This window comes from Acinonyx jubatus, chromosome A1 (genome assembly GCF_027475565.1).
Source record: "Acinonyx jubatus isolate Ajub_Pintada_27869175 chromosome A1, VMU_Ajub_asm_v1.0, whole genome shotgun sequence".
Taxonomy (NCBI): Eukaryota; Metazoa; Chordata; class Mammalia; order Carnivora; family Felidae; genus Acinonyx; species Acinonyx jubatus.
This window is the reverse complement of record NC_069380.1, coordinates 35,413,151-35,439,264: the sequence shown is the minus strand read 5'-3', so window position 1 is coordinate 35,439,264 and position 26,114 is coordinate 35,413,151. Positions and strand designations below refer to the sequence as shown.

The following is a 26,114-nucleotide window of genomic DNA, read 5'->3' as shown; positions in this document are numbered from 1 at the left end:
TGAATCTAAGGCAGTGTGAGATGTGAGTGAAATGTAGAAAAAGGAAAATATATACACGTACAATATTGACCTAATAGTAACTCTAGGAGGCTGATATATAAAGATGCATTTTGTTAGTCTTCCAGCAACCGGAAAAAAATATAATTAAAAGAAATAGAGCTCAAAGGCCAATGGAAGAAATAAAACGGAATACTAAACATTGCTTGACTACATCTCTTTTATCTTTTTCTTGCTTTTGTAGTTGAAAAGCAGAAGGGACAAATGGAAAACAGAACAATAAGAAAAGTAGCAAAGTTACGTATATTTCAGGAAACGTGTACTTCAAGGCAGAGCGTATTATAAGAAATAAAGAGTGATATTACACAATGATAAAAGGAGTAGTTTACTAGGAATAATCGTCTTAAAAATGTAAGCTCCTAGTAACAGCATCAAAATTCATCAAGCACAAACTGGCTGAATTAAATGGAAAAATCGATAACTCCCTGATCCTAACCTTATCATGGCCCTTTTTCAGCAAATTCTAGGAAAAAAAAAGACAGTAAATACATAGAAAATCAAGTTCTGTCAGCGGTTTTGTTCTAATATTTGTGGGGCTTCCTCAGAACAACTCTAGGGTACGCATTGTCTTCAAATACACATGGTACATTCACCAAAGTAGACCCTGTGGGGACATAAAATATATCTCTATAATTTTCAAAAGATTGAAATCTTGCTGAGTGTGTTTTCTGTTAACAGTAAATTGGATAATAATAATGGAACATCTCACTGTTTGAAAATTGCATAATGTGGTTTTTTAATTACCTGTGAGTCAAAGAAAAAATTATTTTGAATGAATGGAAACACTGAAAACAAAACCAAATTCTCAAATTATGGATATCAGTACTCAAAAGAATTTCAGTACAAAAAATTAGACTCGAACATACATGCAAAGAGTAACAAAATATTTTTATATTTCAAATATTTCAGTACATAAAAAGACCAAGTGGTATAATGTTGGGTTAATTTAAAAATTAATGTGCTAAACCACAGTACCAGAAAAATGAGAGAAAAATCACATTACCTAAAGAATCGCAAAATGAGAAGTATTTAGAATTTGAATTTATGATAAATAAAAACTCTTAGCAACTAGAAATAGAAGGAACTTCCTCAACCTGACAGAGGACATCTATGGAAAACCTGTAACTCCCCTCATAATTGATGGTGAAAGATTCAATGCTTTGTCATTTCTGATTGGAATCTAGGTGAGGATATCTATTCTTATGCTTCTATTCAGCATTACAATGCATGTTTTAACCTGTATAGTAAGAAAAGAAAAAGAATTTAAAGTCCTGTGCATTGGAAATGAGGAAGTAAGCCATCTTTATTTTTGAGTGACCTGTTGTAAATTCCTTATGAATTCATACAAACAAACTTTGTTGAAGTAACCAGTGAGTTTAATAAGATCACAGAATTATCACTATATGCAAATAAGCTGTATTTTTCTCTGTAAGCAGTGAGATCTTGGAAAACAAAATAAAAATAGTACTATTTACCATCCAAAAACTTAAAATACTTAGGAAAATTTTTCACTAACACCTGCTAATTTTCTATGGCAAAAACTACAAAATATTGCTGAAAGAAATTAAAGAAATTATAAATGAGCTACTTTCCATGCTCCTACAGTGGAAGGCTCAGTATTGTTAAGATGTCATTTTTTCCCCTCTGATGATCTTAGATTTCGAATATTTGATACACATTCCCAGTCAAAATCCTAGCAGGTTTTATTAGCGTAATTGATAGGAAATTACAAAAAATTCGTATGGCATGCAAAGAACCTAGAAGACATAAAATGAGTTTTGAAAAAGAACACACTTGGAAGACTTTTAGACTTTTAGACTTTTAGACTGTGATAGCAAGACAGTAACACTTTGGCTTAAAAATACACAAATAAACTTTTTCTAGAAAGTTTAGAAATAAACCCACAACAATACCATCAACTGACTTTCAGTAGAGACTTCAAGGCTAGTCAGTGGGCGGAAAGGAATTTTTTTTGTATCCAACTGTACTGCAAAACTTGGATACCCTAGGAACTAAAATGAATCTCAAGTCCTCTGTCATACCGCACAGAAAAATTAATGAGGGGCGGAATTTTGACCTAAACATGCAAAACTAGAAAACAGGTATTAAGTAGTATAAACCACTTAGCAACACAGTTTGACAATTTCTTAGAAAAGTATACGTTTATACTCTATTTTTTAGACACTTAATGGAAATGAGAAGATTCATACAAGAATATTCAGAATGTTCTGTATTAGTTTCCACAGGCCTCCAATAACAAATGTCCACAACTGCGGTGGCTTAAAACCACAAATTTATTCTCTCCCATTTCTGGAGACCAAAATACCTAAATCGAGGTGTTGGCACGTTGGCTCCTTCTGGAGGCTTTGAGGGAGAACGTGTTCCATGCCTCTCTTCTCACTTGTGATAGCAGCTCACAGTCACGACTTTGTCTATCTAGCTGCTAGGATCTCTCCAGTCTCTGCCGCCTCCTTTGCATTGCCTTCTCCTGTGTGTTTCTCTCTCCCTACCCCCCTTTTTAAAAATTAAAATGACATCAGTCACTTAATTTAGAGCCCACCCTAAACCCAGCATGATCTCGCGTGGAGATCCTTAATTGTATCCGCAAAGATCTTATTTCCAAATAAAGTGACATTCACAGATACCTGGGGTAAGAACTTGACATATGATTTGTCCAGTTCCCTGTTTAACCCAACCCACCACATAGCCCCAAACTGAAAAACAAAGAGTCCATCAACAGAAGTGAGTAAAGAAATGTTGGTATATTTTTACAACAAAATATCACTCATTAGTAAAAGGGAACCAAATATCGAATCACACAGCATGTATATGAATTTCAAAGTCCTTTTGTTCAGTGAAAGAAGCAAGACACAAAAAGTGTTTACTGAAGGTTTCATTAATATCAATTTCAAGAACAGGCAAAACTAAGCTATTATGGTAGAAATAAAAACATTGGGTTTCTTATGGTAGGGCGGGGATTGTCTGGAAGCAGACATGAATGAATTTAAGACACCAGAATGGTTGTGGGTTTTATGCCAGCTTTTTAATTCATCAGATATGAAACTTCTGTGTTAAGAGTATTTGCTAAGACTGCCAAATTAAATAAGTCTCTCGCTCTCTAGCTTTCCCACTTACAGATCCTGAGTATCGACAGAACTCATTTGGACCTCCTGTGAAATCCTTAGTGGTCCAGAACTGATAAGCACTTGTAAACAAAGATAAAGCAATATCTGATGGCTATAACCAATTTTCTGTTTCTTGACTAGCTGCAGGAATATACATTTCATCCTTTTAATATTTTTTGTATAATTCTTGGCTTTGCTCTTATGGAAAAAATGTTAAAAACGTACCATATGTACTTTGCTGTTGTGTAGTTTTTAAAAAATAATTTTAGCCTCGGAGCTTTAATATCATAAGAACACATTGATTTAAAAAAAAAAAAACAGAAAACATTTTTTGCATTCTGAGCACTACCCAGGCATAAGGTGCTTAAATAGCTGTGTTTTTGATGCATTTCTTGAAATGAACTATTCTTTTTTTCTTGAGCATTCTGGAGATCTTGAAAATAGTGGCCAGCTAACGGTAAAGCATAGGTATTTTTTTTTTATGCAGTTTAAGAAATCAAGTTAACTTTTTTCAAAGTGTCTTAATTCTGTTATTAGATTTACATTATTTTCTTAGCTGTTGCTTTCCTCCCTCAACCCTTTGTCATTTTCTAGTCTTGTCTTTGACAAGGATGCATTTGTTTTTCACCTTCCCTTTGCTTATTTGCACCTCTTCCACAGAGAACAGAAGAATTAGCTAATAAGGAAATATGAGTGGAAACAGCAGTGTGAGGGGACAACAAACACAAATCTGGAAAAAATACTAAAAATTCAGCACAACAGGAGGCGGTTGGAAAAAGAAAGGAATCTGAAACAGTACAGCCGGGTGTCTCCACAATGTTTGGTCACATAACTACAGTGGAGAAAGTCCATTCCTACTCCTAGGAAAACATAGTAGGAGTAATTTGAGTATTAGATGGTTTTTAAGATACGATTATTAATTTCCACACTTGATGCTCTCAGTGACACGCACACATGACTGGCAGCAAGTTAGCTCGAGGACCGTGTCCTACCTGCCATGTGACCTTGAAGGAGTCCTTTAGCCTTCCTGAAACATTATTCTGTTATTCCTTTTTTTTAAAATATAATTTATTGTCAAACTGGTTTCCATACAACACCCAGTGCTCATCCCTACAGGTGCCCTCCTCAATGCCCATCACCCACTTTCCCCTCCCTCCCACCCCCCATCAACCCTCAGTTTGTTCTCAGTATCCAAGAGTCTCTTATGATTTGACTCCCTCCCACTCAGTAACTTTTTTTCCCCTTCCCCTCCCCCATGGTCTTCTGTGAAGTTTCTCAAGATCCACATATGCGTGAAGACATATGGTATCTGTCTTTCTCGGACTTATTTTGTTTTGTTATTCCTGATACATGTACAAAATATATGAAATAAAGGTTTAGAGTAGCCAGTCAGTTCAGATGAAAGTGAGTGTCTTTTCAGTCCGTTGGTTACTTGTAGTGTTAGGTAAATGGATGGTTAAAATAGTTCCATAGTGACTTTAGGGAAGAATAACAAAGATGCTGCGCATGTACTAAGATTTCTTTTCAGGCGAGTCTGTGCAAGTCTGCAGGTGAGAAGGGCGGAGGGTGGGGGTGGGGAATGCGCCAAGTTTCGAATAAGCTGGATCCTGAATATCTCTTATCTATTAAAGAAATTAAAGAGAACCAGATATGGTATTAGACATGGTTGGTATAAAAATGTCTAACGGATTCTGTTGTTTCCCTCATAAAACAATGGATGGCATTAAAATTATGTGCGAAAACATAATCATAATGAGATGATGCAAGATTACATCTTCCTTTTTGCCCTTTGAGACAGATGGAAAGAATCAGATGATCCAAGGGTGGCAGTCATGACTTGGGCATCCAGTCTGTACCTGTTGCTTTATTATTTTCTCAAGTTCTTTCATCTCACTTGTCTCTCCTTTGACAGCACTTAATGTTGCCAGCAAACAGAGGTGTGACATAAAAATTACCCTTAGACTTCTGGATATTCTTGATTGATCTTCACCAGTCACTGCTTTAAAGGTTTTTTTTTATTTGGCATGGAACATCTCTAATTATGGGGTGGGGACATTGCAGGAACACTGCCCCCTGCTTTCAAATAACAGTTAAAGTATTTTCACTTTCTTTTTTATGCCTTCAGATTGATCTTCAGATTACAACTCCCTATTGTCAGAGTTTGGTGATGTGAGTTTATATTACTAAGACTAGGTATCGATCAGCTGAAAGGATAACTCTGTGAAAGTTAAGTTCTAATTTATTAACTGTCTTTTTTTTTTTCAAATGTTTATTTATTTTGAGAGAGAAAGAGCGCGCACAAGCATGAGCAGGGGAGGGGCAGAGAGAGAGGGAGAGGGAGTCCCACGCAGACTCCACACTGTCAGCACAGAGCCAGACTCGGGGCTCAATCTCACAAATCATGACCTGAGCCTAAATCAAGAGTTGGACCCTGAACCAGCTGAGCCAGCCAGGCACCCTTCATTATTAACTGTCTCGCAGTTAAACTTTCATAACCTTCTTCTCTTTCTCCTCCTCTTTTTTAGTGACTCTCTTACCATTGAGAGCATTATTTGGAGCACCATAGCTCTTCATTTCTGCATTCAGCCTCACCTGGAGCAGACAAGTGAGAGATTCCTTAGTAAGCAAACGGAACACAAATCCTGTGTTGACAGATCATGTGAAGTAATGAAGAAACAGACGTTCTTCAAGAATAAAATATATATATATATTTTCTGATTTTTAAACTTTTTATTCTTTGATCCTATATGAGGAAAGACTCTGATTTGATTAATGACAAAAAGAACCCTGCTATTCTTATCACAGATCCCAAGATCTCGACCTTAGAATGTTAGTGTACTTTAAGACTTTTGTTTTTAAATAATGGGGACAGCCATGTGTCCTGCAGGATCAGAGTAGGCTATTCAATAGTAGACTGAAGACCAGAATGAGTTCCAGGTGATCTCTCAGGTTTTTTTTCCAGCTCAGTGATTTTTGTTCACTAAAATACATTTATTTTTTATTAGTCTAAATCCTATTTGAAATTTGGAAGAAAGAACAATATGGAAAGGACATCTGATTTTAAAAGATGTTGCTCTAAAATGTGTTTTTAGGTTTCCTGGCTTTGTCAGGGTTTTTCATGAATTCATAGCATTTTGTTCTGCATTACATCATACACTTACTCTGTCTTTTCAAGGTACCTGTCCCTAGTGCCAGGTAAACTCATTACTCATACAAATCTAGGTTATATTTTTCTAGGAAAATTAATTACTTTATCCTGGCTACATATGGTTAGCTTGTCAGCAGGAAAGCTTTAACATATTTGGGGACAGTATAATCGAGGCATTTAAGCAGTTTTTTTCTCTTTGTGCATAAATTAGTACATTAATATAGGTTAAAATTAATATATTTTGTAATAATATTTTCCTGGGATACTTCTCATGTTTACGGCAAAGTAACAAACTATCATGAATAAGGGCACAGGTTGAAAACATGCCACGGGAGCATCATACACCTTTTGAATGGCCATAACCACGTGTACTCATGTGAGTCCTCTACCTTACTACTCTAGAGGGTATATTAAATGGAATAGAGCACTAATACAGAGTTGGCCCAATATAATGTGAATACCATTTGCAATGGTTAAGCATAAAAATTTAGAGAATTTAGTTTATTTGGGAGCACTTAAGACACGTTTGGGGGCACCGGGGTGGCTCAGTCGGTTAAGCGGCCGACTTCGGCTCAGGTCATGATCTCGCGGTCTGTGAGTTCGAGCCCCACATGGGGCTCTGTGCTGACAGCTCAGAGCCTGAAGCCTGTTTCAGATTCTGTGTCTCCCTCTCTCTGACCCTCCCCCAATCATGCTCTGTCTCTCTCTGTCTCAAAAATAAACGTTTAAAAAAAAATAAAAAAAAAAAAAAAACAGACAAGACACGTGAAATGACGTTATGAGAAGTAATCACTGTTTGACTCAGTGTAGCTGCACATATAGTGCCCAAACAGAAGGATTCATGCCTGCTAACAATTGACATTCTAACCGGGCTTCATTTTATCTTTCTAAAATTTTATACTAAATGTATTCTATGAAACCGTTATTAGTTCTTGTTTTGTTCTTACGTCTTTTTTGAGCTTATAGTCTTTTTACTTTTTTTGTTTCAATGTTTGTTTATTTTGAGAGAGTGCGAGAGCATGAGCAGCGGAGGGGCGGACAGAGGGAGAGAGGGAATCCTAAGCAGACTCCCTACTGTCAGTGCAGAGCCTGCCATAGGCCTCGCTCGATTCCACAAACCTTGAGATCCGGACCTGAGCCGAAATCAAGAGTCAGACGCTCAACCCACTGAGCCACCCAGGCGCCCCACCCTTTTTACTTTCTTGTAAGAAGAAAAAAAAATATTTCCCCTAGACAAGCAAATTTGAAGACATTCCTTGAACTCAGAATTTTAAGACCTTTTCAAAAGTTCTGTGTGGAGGGCAATTAACTACGTCAGTCGAACTCTTAGAATCTTGGCTGTGTCCACTTAAACATTAAAACATCAGGTGACTGGAGAGAATACTAAATGTGAATTAGATATTTATATTATTTGCTAAGAAACTTTCTCAATCACTGTAAGGATTTGGTCCATCTGAAGATGTATCTGCTGAGAGTTAACTCCTTACTGCTCAGTTCTTGTTAGATGAGTATGCTGGGCTGTATTGTTATGTCCAAGCAAGTATCCTTTTGGATCTAATATCTTTTTGGATCTAATAAATCCAGGCTTTTGTCTGGTCTGTTTAACTGTAAACAGCAGCCATTGTATTATGAGCAGATAGTCTTCTGTCTCCTGAACAGAAATCCTATAAGCTTTGTGTGACATTGTTCTTTACGTTTTCTTTTATACTCTGTGACTAACAGACCTATTCCCTATTTTAACCGTAAGGTGTTGTGTCACTGTTGGTTGTTTGTTTTTTGTTTTTGTTTTTTTCCTGACCTTGCCTCACACTGCTTTTATTTATAATAGCTGTTGAAGTTCAATAGGTTTACTGTTATTGCATCATCAATGTGTTTAAAGTCTCAATCCCTAGCACGTTTGGTCAGTGAATTCATACACAGCTTAAATGCCCTTTGTCTCCAGCCTTCAGTAAAATGGCTCTTCTCCCCTGTGATAGAATACGGGGGAGTAAGTTTAAGGCAAGAACTTGCTGACTCTCTAGGCTTTTTGTTCTTTTCAACATCTTCAGCCCCCACGCTCCCAAGAAGGGAACGCAGAGTCCCAAACAGGGTTAACTTGGCATCTGATGGACCCATAGCTTTGCATGGCTTCTGGCTCTGGCTTCGCCCATGTTCCTTAACATCCACTCTGCTAATTTAGTGTGTGTCAGGAGTCATTCTACTTCTCTGTGTTTCTCTAGAAAGTCAATTTAGTACAAATTGGGACCTATTTACTTTCCCTCCATCTAACACATACTGTTAGTCAGCAGGGCTTCTGAGGACAGCAGTTGCTATTTGAAGAAAACAAACCCTCTTTAGACCTTTCTGAATGTTTTAAACATGACCCAACCTTTTCCAGTGTTGAACAAAAATTAATGAGAGAAATGCTTTGTCATTTGTTGCCTCTGTACCCTGCCACCTTTTTTAAAATTTAGTCTTTGTTGAAAAATTATATGTATCTTATCACTTTAACTTTGTCATTTAATTAAAGCTTTCTTTTCCCTGAGCATCTAAATTGTTAATTTTTTCTTTGAGGGATGACTCTTGATTGCTCACAAAAACAAGCAAGGCTTTTCTCTCTCTCCCTGCTATCAGTTTTAAGGGACATATTGCTTCCTCGGCACTGTCATACCAATAAATCATCCCAGATTACTTGCAGTCGTACAGTACTAAAGTATACCATGCATTTTAAAGGAAATCTGCTATTTTCTTTTCAATCAGATGAGCAATGTGAAGAGACTCCGGCCACGGCTCAGTGCTATTCTCTTTAAGCTTCAGTTTGAAGAGCAGGTGAACAGCATCAAACCTGACATCATGGCTGTCAGTACTGCCTGTGAGCAGATAAAGAAAAGCAAAAGCTTTAGCAAGTTGCTGGAACTTGTGTTGCTAATGGGAAACTACATGAACGCTGGCTCCCGGAATGCTCAAACCTTCGGATTTAACCTTAGCTCTCTCTGTAAAGTGAGTTGTTTTTTTTTTTTTTTTTTTAAACACATATTTGCCTGGACACCCATTCTTAAATGTCAGCCCTGATTACATTATTTAAATATTTTTATTTTGATGTGTTCATTATCGAGAATTTGAACCAAACCATGGACCCAAACCCAGAGTGAACTGAGCTAATTTACTCAACCTCTGAGCTAAATCCAAATATTAATTTTCTCTGATCTGCAAATCCAACTGAAGGATTTTGTTTAATAACAGAATTATGTCATAAACCTATGCTTTCCCTACCTAATGAAATGGAACATCAAAATATTTAAATCTAATATTCAATTCAAGTGACTGCAAATGGTGGTATATACATATTGAGAATTGCTTAAGATTGTCGCTTCAGTTTTTACTTTACCTATTTAAATAGTTCTGTGTGTTTTTGTTTTGTTTCGTTTTTTGCAAGCTGACTAAAGGGAGAAAAGAGTGAAACTGCTTTATATAAAGGGGGAAATTCCCTTATTAGGAATAGACAGACATACCTCGGGTATCACTGATGATTTTGAAATGTTTCTATCTAAATATAATTTTAAAGGATGTGAAAATTGAGTAAGTTTAGAGATTTTTTTTTTTTCCTCCTGAGTTCTTCCACATGTTAAATACTGTTACGGCAAATATATTCACTGTTTTCATATAACAGAGTTCTTTCCTAGGAAGAGGGCCATAGCAATAGTGCTTTATTGATCTGCTTACAATGAATTCTTCTTGTTACACATCACAAGAAAAGCCTTCTTTTGTTCTTGACCTGCTAACATCTATACCACCTGATTAAGGAATTTGATGACTGATTTTCCCCACTATCCAGAAGTTTGCTTTATACCACTTGATTTTCCTGAAAGACCTACATTAGCATGTATGTAACCTCTTTTCAAACTGAAATCCAAAGAGGATTTTCGCTTTTACAAAATGGGGATTGCTTTTTTGCTTTATGCCATTTGGCTTAAAGGCCAAATGAAAGGTTTCGTGGGGACACTCTACTTTTGGGTAGCGGGGGAAACCAGTGCTGCCGTTGCCAGTGAGATAGGGAAGGTGAGAAGCAAGTTCAGTTTTAGCTGTGGGTTGGCTTGAACAGTTAATCTCCCAGTGCTTTCGAGACTTGCCTTATACAGTGTTCCTGACCTAAGCCTCCAGTTGGTATCAACACCTGTGAGCTTGCCCCACCCCAACTCCATCTTTTTATTTTCCTCTCAGTTCCTGAGCTTGATGTATTCAGTTAAGATCCCTAGCATGGGAGGTGCAATTCATAATACATGTATTGAAGACTTTACACATTTGTAGAGTGCTTGCTTATTCCTGTGCCAAATGCTTGACCTGGTCATCCCATTGAATGGATGTACTTATTTACCCGGCATACATGAACCCCCGTTTTTCACCATTAATTATTATTAATTTTTTTAATAGAGCTGTATACAAAAAGTTATGGCACAGAGTTGAGAGAGAGAGAGGCTAGCACAGTTAGGAGGGGACAGTTAAGCATTTGGAGAAGGAATTTGAGCTGAGTCTGGAAGTGCGAGTGGATGTTCCCTGAGAGGAAAAGGCGTTCTAAGCTAAATCCATCAGTTTGCATGAAGGGTCATTTCACGGAGTATGTGAGTACACCAAGTGATGGGAAGCCTAGACGGGAAAGGAATGGCGAACAGGCAAATGAAATAGTAAATTGGTCTACATTGGAAAGCACCTTCAGCGCCATTCCTTATGGTGAAGATTTATGGAAACCTGTTAGTTTTTAGTAGAAGTGATGATATCAGAGACGTCTTGTGAGAACATAATTCTAATAGCAGTGTGGAAGAAAGTTAAGGTGCCCTGTCCAGTACTGTTACCATTAGCCATATGTGGCTATTTACATTTAAATTAATTAAAATTTAAATAAAATTAGCAAGTGCCTCAGGCACACTGGCTATGTTTCAAGCCAATAAGTGTCCATACGTGTTGGCAGCATAAATATAGCACATTTTCCATCACTGTAGAAAATTCTACTGGACAGCACTGGGGTAGAGGGTTATAGCTGGGAGAGGTTCTCTGACTGACTGACTGACGTATGTAGCACGTGATCTAGGAGAGTGGACTGAGGAACTCAAGCGGAGAAGATAGATAGGGAAGATGAAGGGAAAAAGGAGAGATCAAAGATAACTCCTCGATACTGACATGTGTGATGTGGTTGCTCAAAAGTGATTGAGTTCAGGCTATTTTTAGTGTTTCCTACCCCTTGTTTACCTCAGTGTCTTAAAGGGAATCTGATGGAAGCTGCTTTAACTATTTAGCAAATATTTGTCCGTTATGAAACAGTGAAGGTACTTTGAGACAATGGAAGTGCAGGCTAGGGTAGTGGCAAAAGGACTTGGGGTAGGATGGGAGGGGCGGGGGGAGGGGAGTATGCGCATTTAAGGAATATCTAGGGAACTGTTGGAGTGTTGATAATGAGCTTGGAGGTGGAAGGGCAAGGAGGCAAGCAGAGGCAAGCCTTTCTCAGGCTTTCCCTGAGAAAGGAAGCAAAGGAAGAAAAACAGGATGAAGAGCAAAGTTGGGGAGAAGTTTACACCTACAAATCAACTGAAATTTGTTTCTTAGTGCTAAGGGTCTTTTCTTCTGTAGAGTTTGTGTCTCAGAACTGCAGTCGACTCCCTCATACACTTCCTCGAAAGGGAGCTGTTGACAAGAGATTAGGTCTGAGTGATGAGGTAGAATAGCCTAATACAGTGCCTTGGTGCATAGCAAATACTCAATAAATGACAATGCACCAGACAAAATGGACACCAAGTTGTGCCTTTTATGTAGTTAGAGTAGGCATTCTCTCATACTGCTAGACAGTGGCTGCTGCATAATAATTTAAAAATCTTTTACAAAAGCAATGCATGCTGCTATTATTTTACTACAGCTAATCTGTAAACCAGTTAATCTGTCTCCAGATAAGAGTTGACTGTATTTTCAGGCAACGATACTAGATATTTTGACCATCCCTCTTAGGATTCTTCTGTTGTGCAAGAAAGAAAATAAATACTACAACTTTATATTTTTTATTAGCCTACATGTCAAGTTGAAAGCTTATATTGAACAAGATGATATCTCATCATGTACGTTATCAGAAGTAGCAGCTTGATCTTTGACAATTGTGATTGAATTTTCACACTGAGTATAAAGCATTTGGTTTGGTGATAAGCCCCCATAAAAGGAATTCCATATGTATTTGACAGTAGAAAGGGTAATATTTTAATTTGTTAAAACATGCTGGGTAATTATATGACATCTAATATTCTGTATTCAAAACCTTTACTTTTAAATACCCTTTGTAAATTTAGCTCTACTATGAGAAGTACATGGAGTTCTACTAAGTTGTTAACTTTTCATCCTTTATAAATAATTATATGAATTGTGAAATCTATATAGATTATAGCTTAATTTTAAGGGCTGTATTACATCTTTGCATACCTTTATAATGGAGGTAGCTAAATATAATAGCTCTGAGTTCAGAGGGAAAAGGATCGCGTGGGTTTTTTTACCCTAAAGATTGGATGTGGCCTCTGTTAAATAAATGTAAAAATAAAATATAAGAAACAAGGTAAACATAAGCAAGTTTCTATTAAGATGTAAATAAAAATTAAAGTAGACTTTTAGAGGCTTTCTGGTGGTAAAAGTGAAGTACAGACATGGTCGTGAAACTTTTTGTGAACTAAGAGGTTTCTCCTCCTTTGCCAAAGCTGAACTTCACAAGAAAATTTGCACGTGTATTGTTAGAAAAATACGACATTGAGCTGTGTTCTTTAAAACAGTAAATGAATGAATCCGTTACATTAGGATCTTTCTTTTAGAACCATTTTTCCCTCCCCTCCCCCTATCCTTTCCCTAGGAGTATGGGCCAGAGCCTGGTAGGGTTTGACACATCAAGGGAACCCTTGTGGAAAGATACAAATATACTCTTCAGTTACATAATGCTATTTCTAGTTTAAGTAAAATGGTATAAATACCTTGGTTTCGGATGGCTTGACTATTTAAAAGGATAAACGTTAGAATATGTAAAAGAATGGATGAACTTCTTGTCATTCATAAAGTCCGCCAAAGATATTGCTAGACTAGATAAAAATTGGATAATATGCAATTGGAGATTATATTCTTTTTTCAGGACCTGCTATTGATTAAATGCAAATCCGTATCCTTAGAAATTCAATCAGTAAATGGTAGGTGATTGCCTCACCAAAATGCCCACCTAGAAAAAATTTACATGTGATTAGTGTTGAAGTTAATTTTCTTAGAGAACCTATTGGTGATGCAAACATCTTTTTTTTTCTTCTTTCTCCAAGTAGATCAGTGTTCTAGCAAAAGAATGAGTTGACCCAATCATCAAAGTTTAACACTATATTAAAATCTATGAGAGGATTTTTACCTTGTAAATTAAAAAAAAAACAACAGGTATCATCAATCCATATACTATGGCTATAGCATGTGTTTAATATTTCCTAATGTCTAATGATAAGTAATTTCCAAGTTACAAATTATCCCAATCAGTACAACTGGATGATGTAGTTATAAAATATAACTCTTTGTTCTAAGTAATTACATTGTATTGGGATAGTAGATATAAATTTTGGAAGAGTTTACAAAGTGTAATAACTGACTTTTGTCAGTGTTAGCTATTTTGGGGGGGAAATTGCAGAAACAAGTAATTGCTGATTCCATTATAAATTGATCAGTATTATCACATTGTAGGAAAACTTCTCTCTTCTCGTTGGCAGTAGAACATACAGTGAGTTCACCTCAAAGGTGAAGTCCTCAAAGGACATGTAGTAACGGAAGTTTAGGATAGTCGGAAGTTAGGTGTTAAAGGGTTGGGAAGTGGCAGGCAAGATTGGTTTTTGTCTCCTCTTGAGTTTGATTTTTTTTCCATTTAAAAGACTTTTTTTTTCTTTTTTTTTTTTTTGTTCATTGAAGTACATGAAATTTGTATCTGATATCCTGTATATTCTTTTTATAAGCTCAGGCTAACCAAAGTAGAATAAAGCTAACTAAAGCTGTGATGAGGAAGATCTTTGAAGGAGAAAAACAACACAGAACAAAAACCAGCCATTTCATTTCCTTTTTGAATGATGCCTCCACCAACTCCAGTGAGTGATTTCTTGAAATTGTGAACAGTTCTTCCTGTAGGACATTGACTCTCAACCAGGAGCGAGCGCCCTTTAAGAAATATTGATGTGTCAGCCCCACATTGGATCAATTACTTCAGCGTGTATGGATGTGGATCTTGATTAGTGGCTTCTTAGAGGTCTCCTGGATGATTTTAATGCACAAACTGAGCTGAGAATCATTTTGTCTTCTGCCCTACTTTATCCCAGAATGGAAAAATCTCTGGTTGGTGGTGTGGAACCAGCCAAGAAACAAACATACAAAAGCAAAACCCAACCAATACAAGAACAAAAACAAAAAAGAAAACAGGTCTATGTCTTCACTTAAGAATGAGGGGTGAAAATATTTCCAAAAACTGCTTTTTTTTGTTTTTGTTGTTGTTTTTTTTTTTTCATGCCGAGCTCAACACTACCCTGATAGTGAAGAAAAAGAGTGGGTAGAGTGTGAATCTCAGGCACACGGCAGAACTGAAAAAAGTTGATGGCCAGTGTCCTGAGTTATTCTTCAGGGTTCTACCTTCTACAGATAGAGTTTCAGTCATTATATAAAAAGCAGGAGACAAATAACTCTGCCTATCACCTGTTACACTCAGATCGGATCATACTGTGAAGCTTTTTGTGTGAAATTTTGCTTCTCCTATATCACCTTTTCATTCACTCTATGAAGTTATTTTGAAGAAAGACCTCTGCCAAACAAATCCACTGTTCCATCTACATTGTGTTTTAGAAGGATTTTAGAGAGGTTTTTATTCTTTATCGGATTGGCAAAATCACACCAGTGAATTTTGGCACCCTTTGAAAGTAAAGCAGTTTTTGGCCAAAGACTTGCAGATAACAAATGCCATTCTTATTTTACATCCAGCCAATTAAGTCACTGAAATGTTGACTTCCAAAGCAACGTGAAGCTATCTAGGATTTTTAACCCCTTTGATTCATTCAGTAACACATTTAATCAATAGCATTTTCCAAGAAATATTTAGTTGGGTTTACTAAATAATGTTTTTGATAAATTGTATTCATATTATCTTAGTTTTTTTTTTTCAACTGCTATTAATCATTGTAAATTAGAAATATTCTTTGAGGCGCCTAGATGGCTTAGTCGGTTAAGCATCTGACTTCAGCTCAGGTCATGATCTCACGGGTCATGGGTTCGAGCCCCGCATTGGGCTCTGTGCTGACAGCTCAGAGCCTGGAGCCTGTTTTCGGATTCTGTGTCTCCCTCTCTCTCTGACCCTCCCCCACTCGTGCTCTGTCTCCCTCTGTCTCAAAAATAAACATTAAAAATTTTTTTTTTTTAAAAGAAATATTCTTTTACTAGAATTAGAGTGGCTTTACTCACGATCAGCAGATACACTACTTGTGTGCTATCATCTCACCATTTTCATGAAAAACATTGCTAATCTATAAAATCTCTTTTCCCCCAAACACATAGTCTCAGAATTGGCCTTAACACCATGCTTATAGACAGGCCTCCTATCCTTTAGAGGGAGCACCCAAGAAGAACCTTACCAATCATCTCTGCTTTACTCCAGTCTCCTGCTTTTGTGTATTTTCAAAATGAAAAATCAAAAATTGAATAAGATGCTCCATTCCTGATAGTCGAGGAAATTTATTGTTTACCTCTTCTTTGTCAACGGTTTGCATTGTTCTTGCATTTTTGGAATAGAGGCAAAATGTGCAGGATTATTATCTCCACAGTTAGACAATGGCATTTGTGAACATTTGTTCTTAGGTAGCAGAGGTGGGGAGTACAATGATAAAAATGGGTATACACTGAAGCCAAAGACATTACAAGAAAGGAAAGTTATTGGCCAATATCTCTCATAAAAACATATGCAAAAATTCTTAGCAAAATGTTATAAGCCAAACCAATAATGTGTAAAAAAGAAATATATACTACAACCAAGCAGGATTTATTACAGGTGTGGGAGACTGGTTAAACATTTGAAAATCAGTTAATAGAAGCCATTACATCTATAGGCCAAAGAAGAAAAATCATTTGATCATGTTAATATATGCAGAAAAAGCATTTGATAAAATCCAACAGACATTCATGTAAAAAACTCAAGAAACTAGAAATATAGAGGGGGACTTCCTCAAGTTGATAAAGAATATCTACAAAAACTACAGCTAGCATTGTACTTAATGGTAAGAAACCGAATGTTTTCCCTCTAACATTGGGCAAAGAAAAGCATGTCCCTGGTCAAAATTCTTTTTTTTTTTTTTTTTTTTTTTTAGTTTTGTTTATTTACTTAGAGTGAGTGGGGGAGGGGCAGAGAGAGAGGGAGAGAGAGAATCTCAAGCAGAGTCCACACTGTCAGTATGGAGCCTGTTTTGGGACTCAAACTTGTGAACCATGAAATCATGACCTGAGCTAAAATCTAGAGTCAGTCGCTTAACTGACCGAGCCACTGAGCCACTCCCCTGGTACCCTTCTTATTCAGCATTGTATTGGAAGTCTTAGCTAATGCAGTAAGACAAGAAAATGAAATAGAAGTTGTATAGATTGAGAAGGAATAAATAAAAGTGTCTTTGTTCATAGGTGAAATGTTTGCCTGTGTAGAAAGCCCTACCAAATTGACCAAAACCAAAAAGAAAAAATATATATATACCTCTTGGAACTGGTAGGTGATTATAGCAAAGTTTCAGGATATGAAGTTGACATAAAAAAATTAATCACTTTCCAAAAACCAGCAACGAAGAGCTGAACTTGAAAAACAATATCATTTATGTTAGTACACAAAAGAGTAGTATTTAAAATATGTACAAGATTCTTATGAGAAAAACTATAAAACTTTGATGAAAAAAATCAAAAAAGAGCTAATAAAGAATTAGATATTCCATGTTAATGGAAAAGAATGTTCAATATTATTTAGATATTTCTTCTTCCCAACTTGATCTGTAGATTCCATGCAATCCTAATCAAAATCCCAGCAAGCTATTTTGTGAATATTGACAAATTGAATCTAAAGGCCATATGGGCATGTAAAAGACCCAGAAAAGCCAACACAACACTGAAGAGGAACAGAGTCAGAGGACTGATACTCCTGGACTTCAAGAATTACAAAGCTGCAATAATCAAAATATTCTTATATTGGTTAAAAAAAAAAAAAGGTGGACAGATCAATGAGACAGAATAGAGAGCCCAGAAATAACTCCACATAAATATAGTCAAATCTTTGACAAAGAAACAAAGGTAATCAATGGAGAAATAACAGCCTTTTTTTTTTTAATTTTCTTTGAATGTTTGTTTATTTTTGAAGGAAAGACATAGCATGATCAGGGGAAGAGCAGGGAGAAAAGGAGACACAGAAAGCCAAGTGGCCTCTAGGCTCCACACTGTGAGCACAGAGCCCCATGCGGGGCTCAAACTCACAAATGGCGAGATCATGACTTGAGCCGAAGTCGGATGCTTAACCGACCGAGCCACCCAGGCATCCTGAAATAACAGTCTTTTGAAGAAGTGGTGCTGGAACAACTGCACATAAACATGCCGAAAACAAAACCAAAACAAAACAAAACAAAACAAAAACTGTATCTCCATACAGACCTCAGGCCTTTCATAAAAATTAATTCAAAATGGACATAGCCCTACATGTAAAATGCAAAGCTGTACAACTTTTAGAAGATAAGAGAAAATTCAGGTGACTTTAGTTTTGTCAATGACTTTTTAGATAGGGTACCAAAAGCATGATCCTTGAAAGAAAAATAGTGAGAAGTTGGATTTCATCAAAATGGAAAACTCTGCAAAAACACTCTTAAGAGAGAAGATGGGAGTGCCTGCGTGGCTAAATCGGTTAAACCTCTGATTCTTGATTTCAGTTCAGGTCATAATCTCACGGTTTGTGATGTAAAGCCCCAGGTCGGGGTCCATGCTGGCAGCATGGAGACTGCTTGGGATTTTCTGTTTTCCTCTCTCTCTTTCTTTCTGCCTCCCTCCCTCCCTCCCCCTCGCTCCCGTCCTCCCTCCCAAAGTCAAAATCAATAAACTTAAAAATATATAAAAAAGAAGACACACCACAGACGGGGAGAAAATCCTTGCAAAACGCATATCTAATAAAGGACTTCTATCCAAAATATATAAATAACTCTTGAAATTCAACAAGAAAACAATTAAGAAATGGTCAAAAGACCTGACTGGACATATCACCAAAGAAGATTTACAAATGGCAAATAAATATATGAGCAGATAGCCAACATCATAGCAGAGAATTGCAAGCTGAAACAATGAGACAACGTACACATCTATTAGAATGGCTAAAATCTGAAACATTGGCAAGTTCAAATCCTGGCAAAAATGTAGTACAACAGGAAGAGAATGCAAAATGGTACATCTCTGTTGGAAGACTGTTGGGCAGTAACCAAGTTAAACATAAATTTAGAATTCAGTGATCACACTCTTACTTACTTTTAACGCCTTACTTATTCAAAGGCGTTGAAAACCTGTGCACAAATGTTTATAAGCAGCTTTATTTGTAATTGCCAATATTTGGAAATAACTAAGATGTCCTTCAGTAGGTGAATGGATAAACAAACTGTAATGCCTCCGCACAATAGAATAGTATTCAGCGATAAAAATAAATGATCTCCCAAGCCAAGAGAAGATTTGGAGGAAGCTTAAATTCATGTTATTAAGTGAAAGAGGCCAATTTGAAAAGACTACATACTGGATGATTCCAAATATATGTATGACTCTTTGGAAGAGAGAAAATTATAGAAATGGTAAAAAGACCAGTGGTTGTCAGGGGTTATGATGGAGAGAGAATACAGAAGATTTGAATAAGAGCACGGGGAGTTTGGGAATTGGGTGGGTGAAACTCTTCTGTATGATGGTATAATGGTAGATATATGATCTTCATTGTCAACCCCCCTACAACTGTAGAAGGCAGCGGATCTTAAGAATAATGTCATCAGTTGTGACAAATGTACCACACCCATGTAAAATGTTACTAATAGGGAAATTTGGATGGAGGAGAGGGTATATGGGAGCTCTGTATTTTCTGCTCATTTTTTTTTCTGTAAAGTTGAAACTGCTTTAAAAAAATAAAATCTAGGATTTAAAAAATAAAAGGTAGAACATTCAATTTAAAATTTATGTATTTGGTCCATTTATATTAAAGAATACTGAGCTGTTTTAAATGTCTTGCGGATAAGGAGGCTATATAAATAAACAGAATATTGAACAATACAGTAGATAATGTAATAAGCTAAAATTTTTACTACAGTGCAAAAATTCTTTGAACTCTGCAGTTTTTGTAGTTGCTAAAATCCAAAAGAAATAAATTAAAAACATAAGTCAGGGAAAGTGGGGGGGAGTATGAAAGAAACTAGCTTATAATTATAGAAATCCACATTATATAAAGCATTTTCTTATTTAATATTTAAACTCTCATCATTTTAAAATGAAAATCACACAATGAATAGAAATTATTTTCATATATGAATATCACAATTTGTCTAATATATTTTTTTACCTAATATCATTTGATCTCTACTTTAAAATCATTTTGAAAGTTTTATTATAGGTAGTAATAGTTATGGCAGTGACCTGAATGATGTTAAGCATCTTATTTTATTTAAATTAAGATTTTTATTTCCATTGTAGGGAGATAACCAATCTTTTCAAAAAAATTAATCAGCATGGTGATTATTTTTTTAATGCAGTTATACACATATCAAAAAACATTATTCATTGTATAATTGTGGTTTTCACCAGAGAATTTTTCCTGGCACATTGCCCTTCTTATCTAAGCAAATATGATATTTTTTTTTGATAGTATGTGTTTACACACCTATTTTCATGGGAATACCTTTAACTTCTATTTAGAGTTCCTATTTCGTACGTTCACAAATCGCTTTATTCTGCATAGGATTTAAGATGGAATGTGATGTTCGTACGTATACTTGTTCAAGTCTGTTAAAGGTTAAACTTAACAGCTGTCTTTTCATCTAAACGTATTCGAATAATATTTTGTCAGCACTAATCTATTAGCAATGTTGAAAGACTTGCTGTTTCAGTGATAAGATTTAGGTGACATTTTATTAAATTTATAGATACAACATTAGAAAGAATGGCATGCTCTCAGAACTAGAAATGACCTCAAGGTAGCAGGTGTCTGTTTTTAGAGGCTTTTCAGGCTAAAATTAGCAGGTTGTAGGGCTTCAGTATTTTAAATTGCATCTGTTCTTTTGTTGTCTTACCTGCCATTTTTGTCCACCGTGGTTTTGAGAAATTTGTTTATTTTGACACATAATAATCTAAAGATTTTTGTAGAGGAACTGTATTTTGTAGTAGTTAAGAACTTAGGATTCAAACAGACTTGGGTTCAAACCTTGGGCTTATCAGATAGTAGTTGTATGACCTGGTGTATGCTACATCATCTCTCAAGTCTTTTTTCTCCTCTTTAGTAATGTGTATAATACTAGTTCCACCTAAAGATGTTTTGTGTTGTAAGCACTAAAATATATCCTTTTTGACTAGTTCTGGCCTCAGGGTAAGTGTCACATAAGAGCTACTGCTATGATAATATCGGTGGTATTTGTGTTAATGGCATTAATATTAATATTGCCGTTATTATTTATAATAAAAACTGATCATTAATATTATTTCTAATATTAATCATATTAATTGCCATACACAAGTTAGGGTCTTCTAGAATGTTCCTGGGGCAATTACAGATTCTCGTAATTTTGTCATTTTTATGGTGTTCAGCAATGTCTCCAACATCCAGAGCAGTAGTGCCGTTTTGATACATACTTAGATAATAGAAGCATAATAATGGAAGTAGAGCTACTGATTTGGCAATACTCTTATGATTTAAGTATCATTAGTCAAAGAGTGTGGGACCTTTGGATTCTGAGGATCACCAAAAGGATACTCAGTTTTTATTTTAGGAATTTTTCTTGTGATTAAAACAATGGAATATTCTTTAAATATCATCCGAATTTGTGCTGAATGGCTTAAAAATATTCCAAAACACTGCATTATAGCTACAAAGGAATTCTACTCCAGAGTGACAAGTAGGCCATGATTTATTACAGGATCTTCTTTTAACGTTATTTTGTCTGAAATGAACAGAGCAGTTGAAGAAACTCCATCCATCTTTGTGTTTATTTGACATCCATGCTGCATTAAATGTACCTCAAAGAAACAATATACAAATAAGAAATTCTACTTAACAGTGATGATTACTCATCAGCAAGATACATCTCTTGGCAATAAAACAAAAGGAAGCCTGTCAAGCAATGTCTGTTAAAATTTAAATAAAGCATAGTTTTTAAACCTAAATGAATTTTTAAAGCAAATATTTTAGCTTCATTTTCTTTCCAAGAGTTAGCGTTACAAAGTGTGCTCAAGTGAACTGTTCTTTCTCTCCAACAAAATTAGCACCATCCCCCCAGCTTTCCTTATTCTTCTAGTTCAGTTGCTGATTATATATGATAGGAGTAATTAGTGGAAATAAAATGTGCCCCTTTTGTTCATGTTTATCAAAAAGTGAAAAAAAAATTGAGCAAGTGTGTAAAAAGACTTTGATAAATATTTTGTGCATTTATGCTTCTGGGAGGTGCCCTTTTTTATCCTTTTTTATAAAGTGACATGGGGGAGAAGTAGAGGAGGGAATAGAGTAATTGATGCAGGAAGAATAACTTTGTGTACTTTTTCCTGAGAATGTTAGGACCTGAATGAAGATTCTCCACCCTGGAATTTAAAGCCACATAGCAGTTTGTAAATGAGACACCATATGTTATCAACAAACAGTTGCCATCCTTGTTTCTTATCTAAACTTATCATTTATTAGGTTTAATTTCAAATTTATTTACTTAGGAATTTTATTTTATTTTTTTTGGTCTTACGAATGTTAAATACAGATTCTAAAAGGATGGGAGAATTTTGCTTCCATTTACTATTCAGTGGACATCCTTTTGAATATTAGACTGTTGCCAATACGCTACCTGCTAGGGAGTTGATGTTTTCAGTAATATAGCCAGAATAACACTCTGCCCCATAAATTAGTGTCTAGCTCTGTGATGGTCTCTGAACCACTTGAATTTTTGTTTGACTTGTATACTTAACATTTACTAAACTGGTAGATGCTATAAACTATATTCCAGAATTCTAATTCTGAATTTTTATTGCTCATGAATAAAGATCGAGATTGATCTCATTGGTTGTTGTTAGATCACAGAGATTTTATACATTTAATCCTAGCAGTGGCTGGCTATTTAGTTGCATCATACATAGTACTTACTGGAAAGCTCTTTGAGGGCTTTGCACATTACAGAGGTAGATGGTGCTTGTGCTAATCAACATTCTACACAGGCCGTGTATCTAGTTTCACAGGAAAGGAACATGGTTGAAGGGGAGGGGTGTAACCGGCAGCAGTGGGGAGCTGAGAGTCCACAGAAGGGATGCTGTTCCCAAGGCAGTCATTGCTGCCAGGGGGGAGGGAGAGAGAAGAGTTTATTATTAAGGTGTTTTAAAAAACAAAAACAAAAGACAGCTTTTATGCTAAGTCTTGGTTGTACAAGAGAAAAATTATTTATGAAACTTTGCTACTTTTACTCTGTCCTTATCCATTAACCATGATAGTGTGAAGCAAATTACGGATTGAAAGGTAATTTAATAAATCCGATTGGCATTCTCAGTATATGTGAAAACAAACTGAAAGATTCTAACGGCCGTTAGCATGCAAAAATAACTTGTGAACTGAGATTACAACTAGGTTAATTCATTTTTATTCTAGTATTTTTTTAAGTTTATTTATTTTGAGAGAGAAAGAGAGAACGAGGGGGGAGGAGGGCAGAGACGGAAGAAGAGAGAGAATCCCAAGCAGGCTCTGCACAGTGTCAGCATAGAGCCCAACAGAGGGCTCAGTCTTAGGAACCATGAGATCATGACCGCGTCAAAATCAAGAGTCAGATGCTTAACCGACTGAGCCACCCAGGCGCCCCTATTTTAGTATTTTTAAAATTAGATTTCGCTATGTCTATCAACACTTGAGTCCACTATAATGTATACTTAATATTTTTGGAGTGGAAAGCGAATTTGGAGTCTCTTTTTTCTGTCCAGTCCCATATTCTTATTTTATCTGTGTGAAAACTGAACTCTAGTAACTTACCAGTGACCATGTAACTAGTTAAAGGCACTGTTTAGCATTACCAGGTCATCCACACGTGTTAGTGGCAATTAATCTAGCTAGTTAGTCAAGTCCTTTTTTGAGGTATGCTTTTTAAAACACTCAGATGGATGTTGTGGTTTATGTTCCTTTTAAAAAAGGTATCAAATAATGGATTGTGTCCTATAGTCAGTTTTTAAGGTGCCATACTTAAGGAATCATACTTTTGATTTGCATGTTGAAAGGCCAGTGTAGCATTTAAATCTATCACATGAGTAATCATGAAACTCAGGTTGTGTGGGAGGGTAGCTCTGTATTTCCAGGAATAAGATATTTTTGTACTAATAAGTAATGTGTTTGAACATTTGTGATGGTAGAGTTTATCTCTCCTAATTCCACTATCAGATATTAACAGTTGTTTGATACTTGTCTGATAATGATATGGTATTTAGTGATGTAGAGTTTTAAAAAAATTACATACACACCCACCCCCATTTGAACTGTTGGAAAGGAAGCAAGGAAACAGGGCTGTCCACAACTAGGTATACCAAGAATTTCCAGCTCCAAATGAACTCTTTGTACAAAAGAAATGACTTTCCCCCTTTCATATGTATCTGCTCTGAATAATTACTCAATTATAGGGAACACCACCAGATGACATATTTGCTTTCTATTCACCCTCAACACCCCCATCCGCAGTTACTACACAAAACCTGAGCTGGCTTCTATTTATTTTTTATGTTTTTCGCATCATTACTTCTCCCTTCTGGTTGCATGCCTTGGCCATTTCAGATTAGAATTGTCTACTCTAGTCTTCTCTTCAAGCCTCTGTCCAGCTTCCTTTCATTCTGTGTACTGGTTTGCATTCATTTGATCAACTGTTTAGCTTTGGGGGCTGAGGGCTCACAAACTGGTGACCTAGTCCAGTATGTTCCTCTGAGTTCTAGCCAGACATGCTCAAGAGTTTATCCACCCTCGAGGGAGAGAAAATTGGTTCTTTGGGAGCAAAAGTATCTTGCTGTTTTTATGTGCAAAGCATAGATGTACATACAGTACATAAACAGTTACCCAGTATACCGATGATTTAAAAATTTCGTAAGTGCACGCAATTAAGAAAAAATGCCTAAAGATGCTCCTTAGCCAGCAATAATGAACGACAAAAAAAGGTTGAGAAGCATTGTTTTACACCTGTATCAGTCTACATCCTTGTTGGGCATTTTTACTTGGATGTCACTTAAAAGCTTTAAACTCAACCTGGCCAAAACTGAAACTGGTCTCTCTTTGCCCACCCCACCTAAATTTGTTTGTCTTTCCACTTATTCCAATTAATGGCACCGCCTGGGTTTCCATGCCCCCTCCATCCTGTTATCTCCATCCCCAAGGCACTGCCTCTGCTCAGGCCTTCTTTCCCTGACTGAATTATTGTTACAGCATTTTAAAGTTATTCATCCTGCTTCTGTTCTTACCTTTGCTTTTCGTCTTTCATCCACACTGCACTAGAGGGAACTTTCTAACTGCAGTTCTGGTCATCTCTTACCCAATTTAAAAACTCCCAATTCTGGGGCGCCTGGGTGGCTCAGTTGGTTAAGCATCCAAATTCAGCTCAGGTTCCAAATTGATGTCATGGTTCGTGGGTTGGAGCCCTGCATCAGGCTCCGTGCTGACAGCTAGGAGCCTGGAGCCTGCTTCAGATTCTGTCTTCTTTTCTCTCTGCCCCTCCCCTCTTGTGCTTGTGCTCTCTCTCAAAATTAAATAAAGATTAAAAATAAGTTAATTAATTAAAAAATACCCCCCCCCCCCCGATTCTTAAGGATCAAAATCTTCTTTCCTTTGCATGGCATACATTTCCTCCTGTTTTCTGGTCTTTTCTGATATTCCCAGATTTATATCTTTGTACGCTATCATCCTCCTCAACACACACTTTTATTTTGGAGTCATTCAGACTCCTCAAATGTGTCATTTTCTTCTTCATCTATGGCCTTTTTAAAATGCTGTTCCATCTGCTTGTGATACTGCACTTTTGAATTTTCTTCCTCCCTTCCTAATCCCATACAACTTCCTGTCTACCAGTGTTCAGTTCAGATGTCCTGTCCTCTTAGGCATACTTTGTGATTATTCTTAGTGTACTCTTTGTCACACCAGGGTAAATGTGTGTGTGTGTGTGTGTGTGTGTGTGTGTTGTGTATGTATGTAGGTATGTATGTATTCCACCCCACCCCCCCTCCCCCCCCCAGTAAACAGCTTCTTGAGGAACTGTATGTCTTTTTTGTTATTGTATCTTTGTATCTCCAACTCCTGCAGTATCTAGTAGGCATTCCTTAAATATGTGCCAAATTAAAACAAAGAAACTAACGCCTGGGGTTGTTTTAAGTACTACTATTATATAGACTTTCAGGTTACACTGCTGTCCTAAGTATTTATCATACATTTGCTGCATAATAAATTGCATAATAGATTAAACTTATACTTTCTTTCCAACAAACGTTAATGACGTTACTTAAACCAATTCATAAAGTGTAGCTTTCAAGTATTTAAACCTTTGCAA

At 36.3% G+C, this 26,114-nt stretch overlaps 1 protein-coding gene across 4 annotated transcripts in view; it reads left to right on the top strand.

Moving 5' to 3' along the window:
- Positions 1–26,114, top strand: part of DIAPH3 (diaphanous related formin 3) — a 503,888-nt gene that overhangs the window by 256,357 nt on the left and 221,417 nt on the right. For all 4 annotated transcript variants that reach the window (XM_053216218.1, XM_053216210.1, XM_053216209.1 and 1 more), the window contains one exon: positions 9,070–9,309. In XM_053216218.1, coding sequence (XP_053072193.1) covers positions 9,070–9,309 — 240 coding nt within the window. The remainder of the gene's footprint in view (positions 1–9,069; positions 9,310–26,114) is intronic.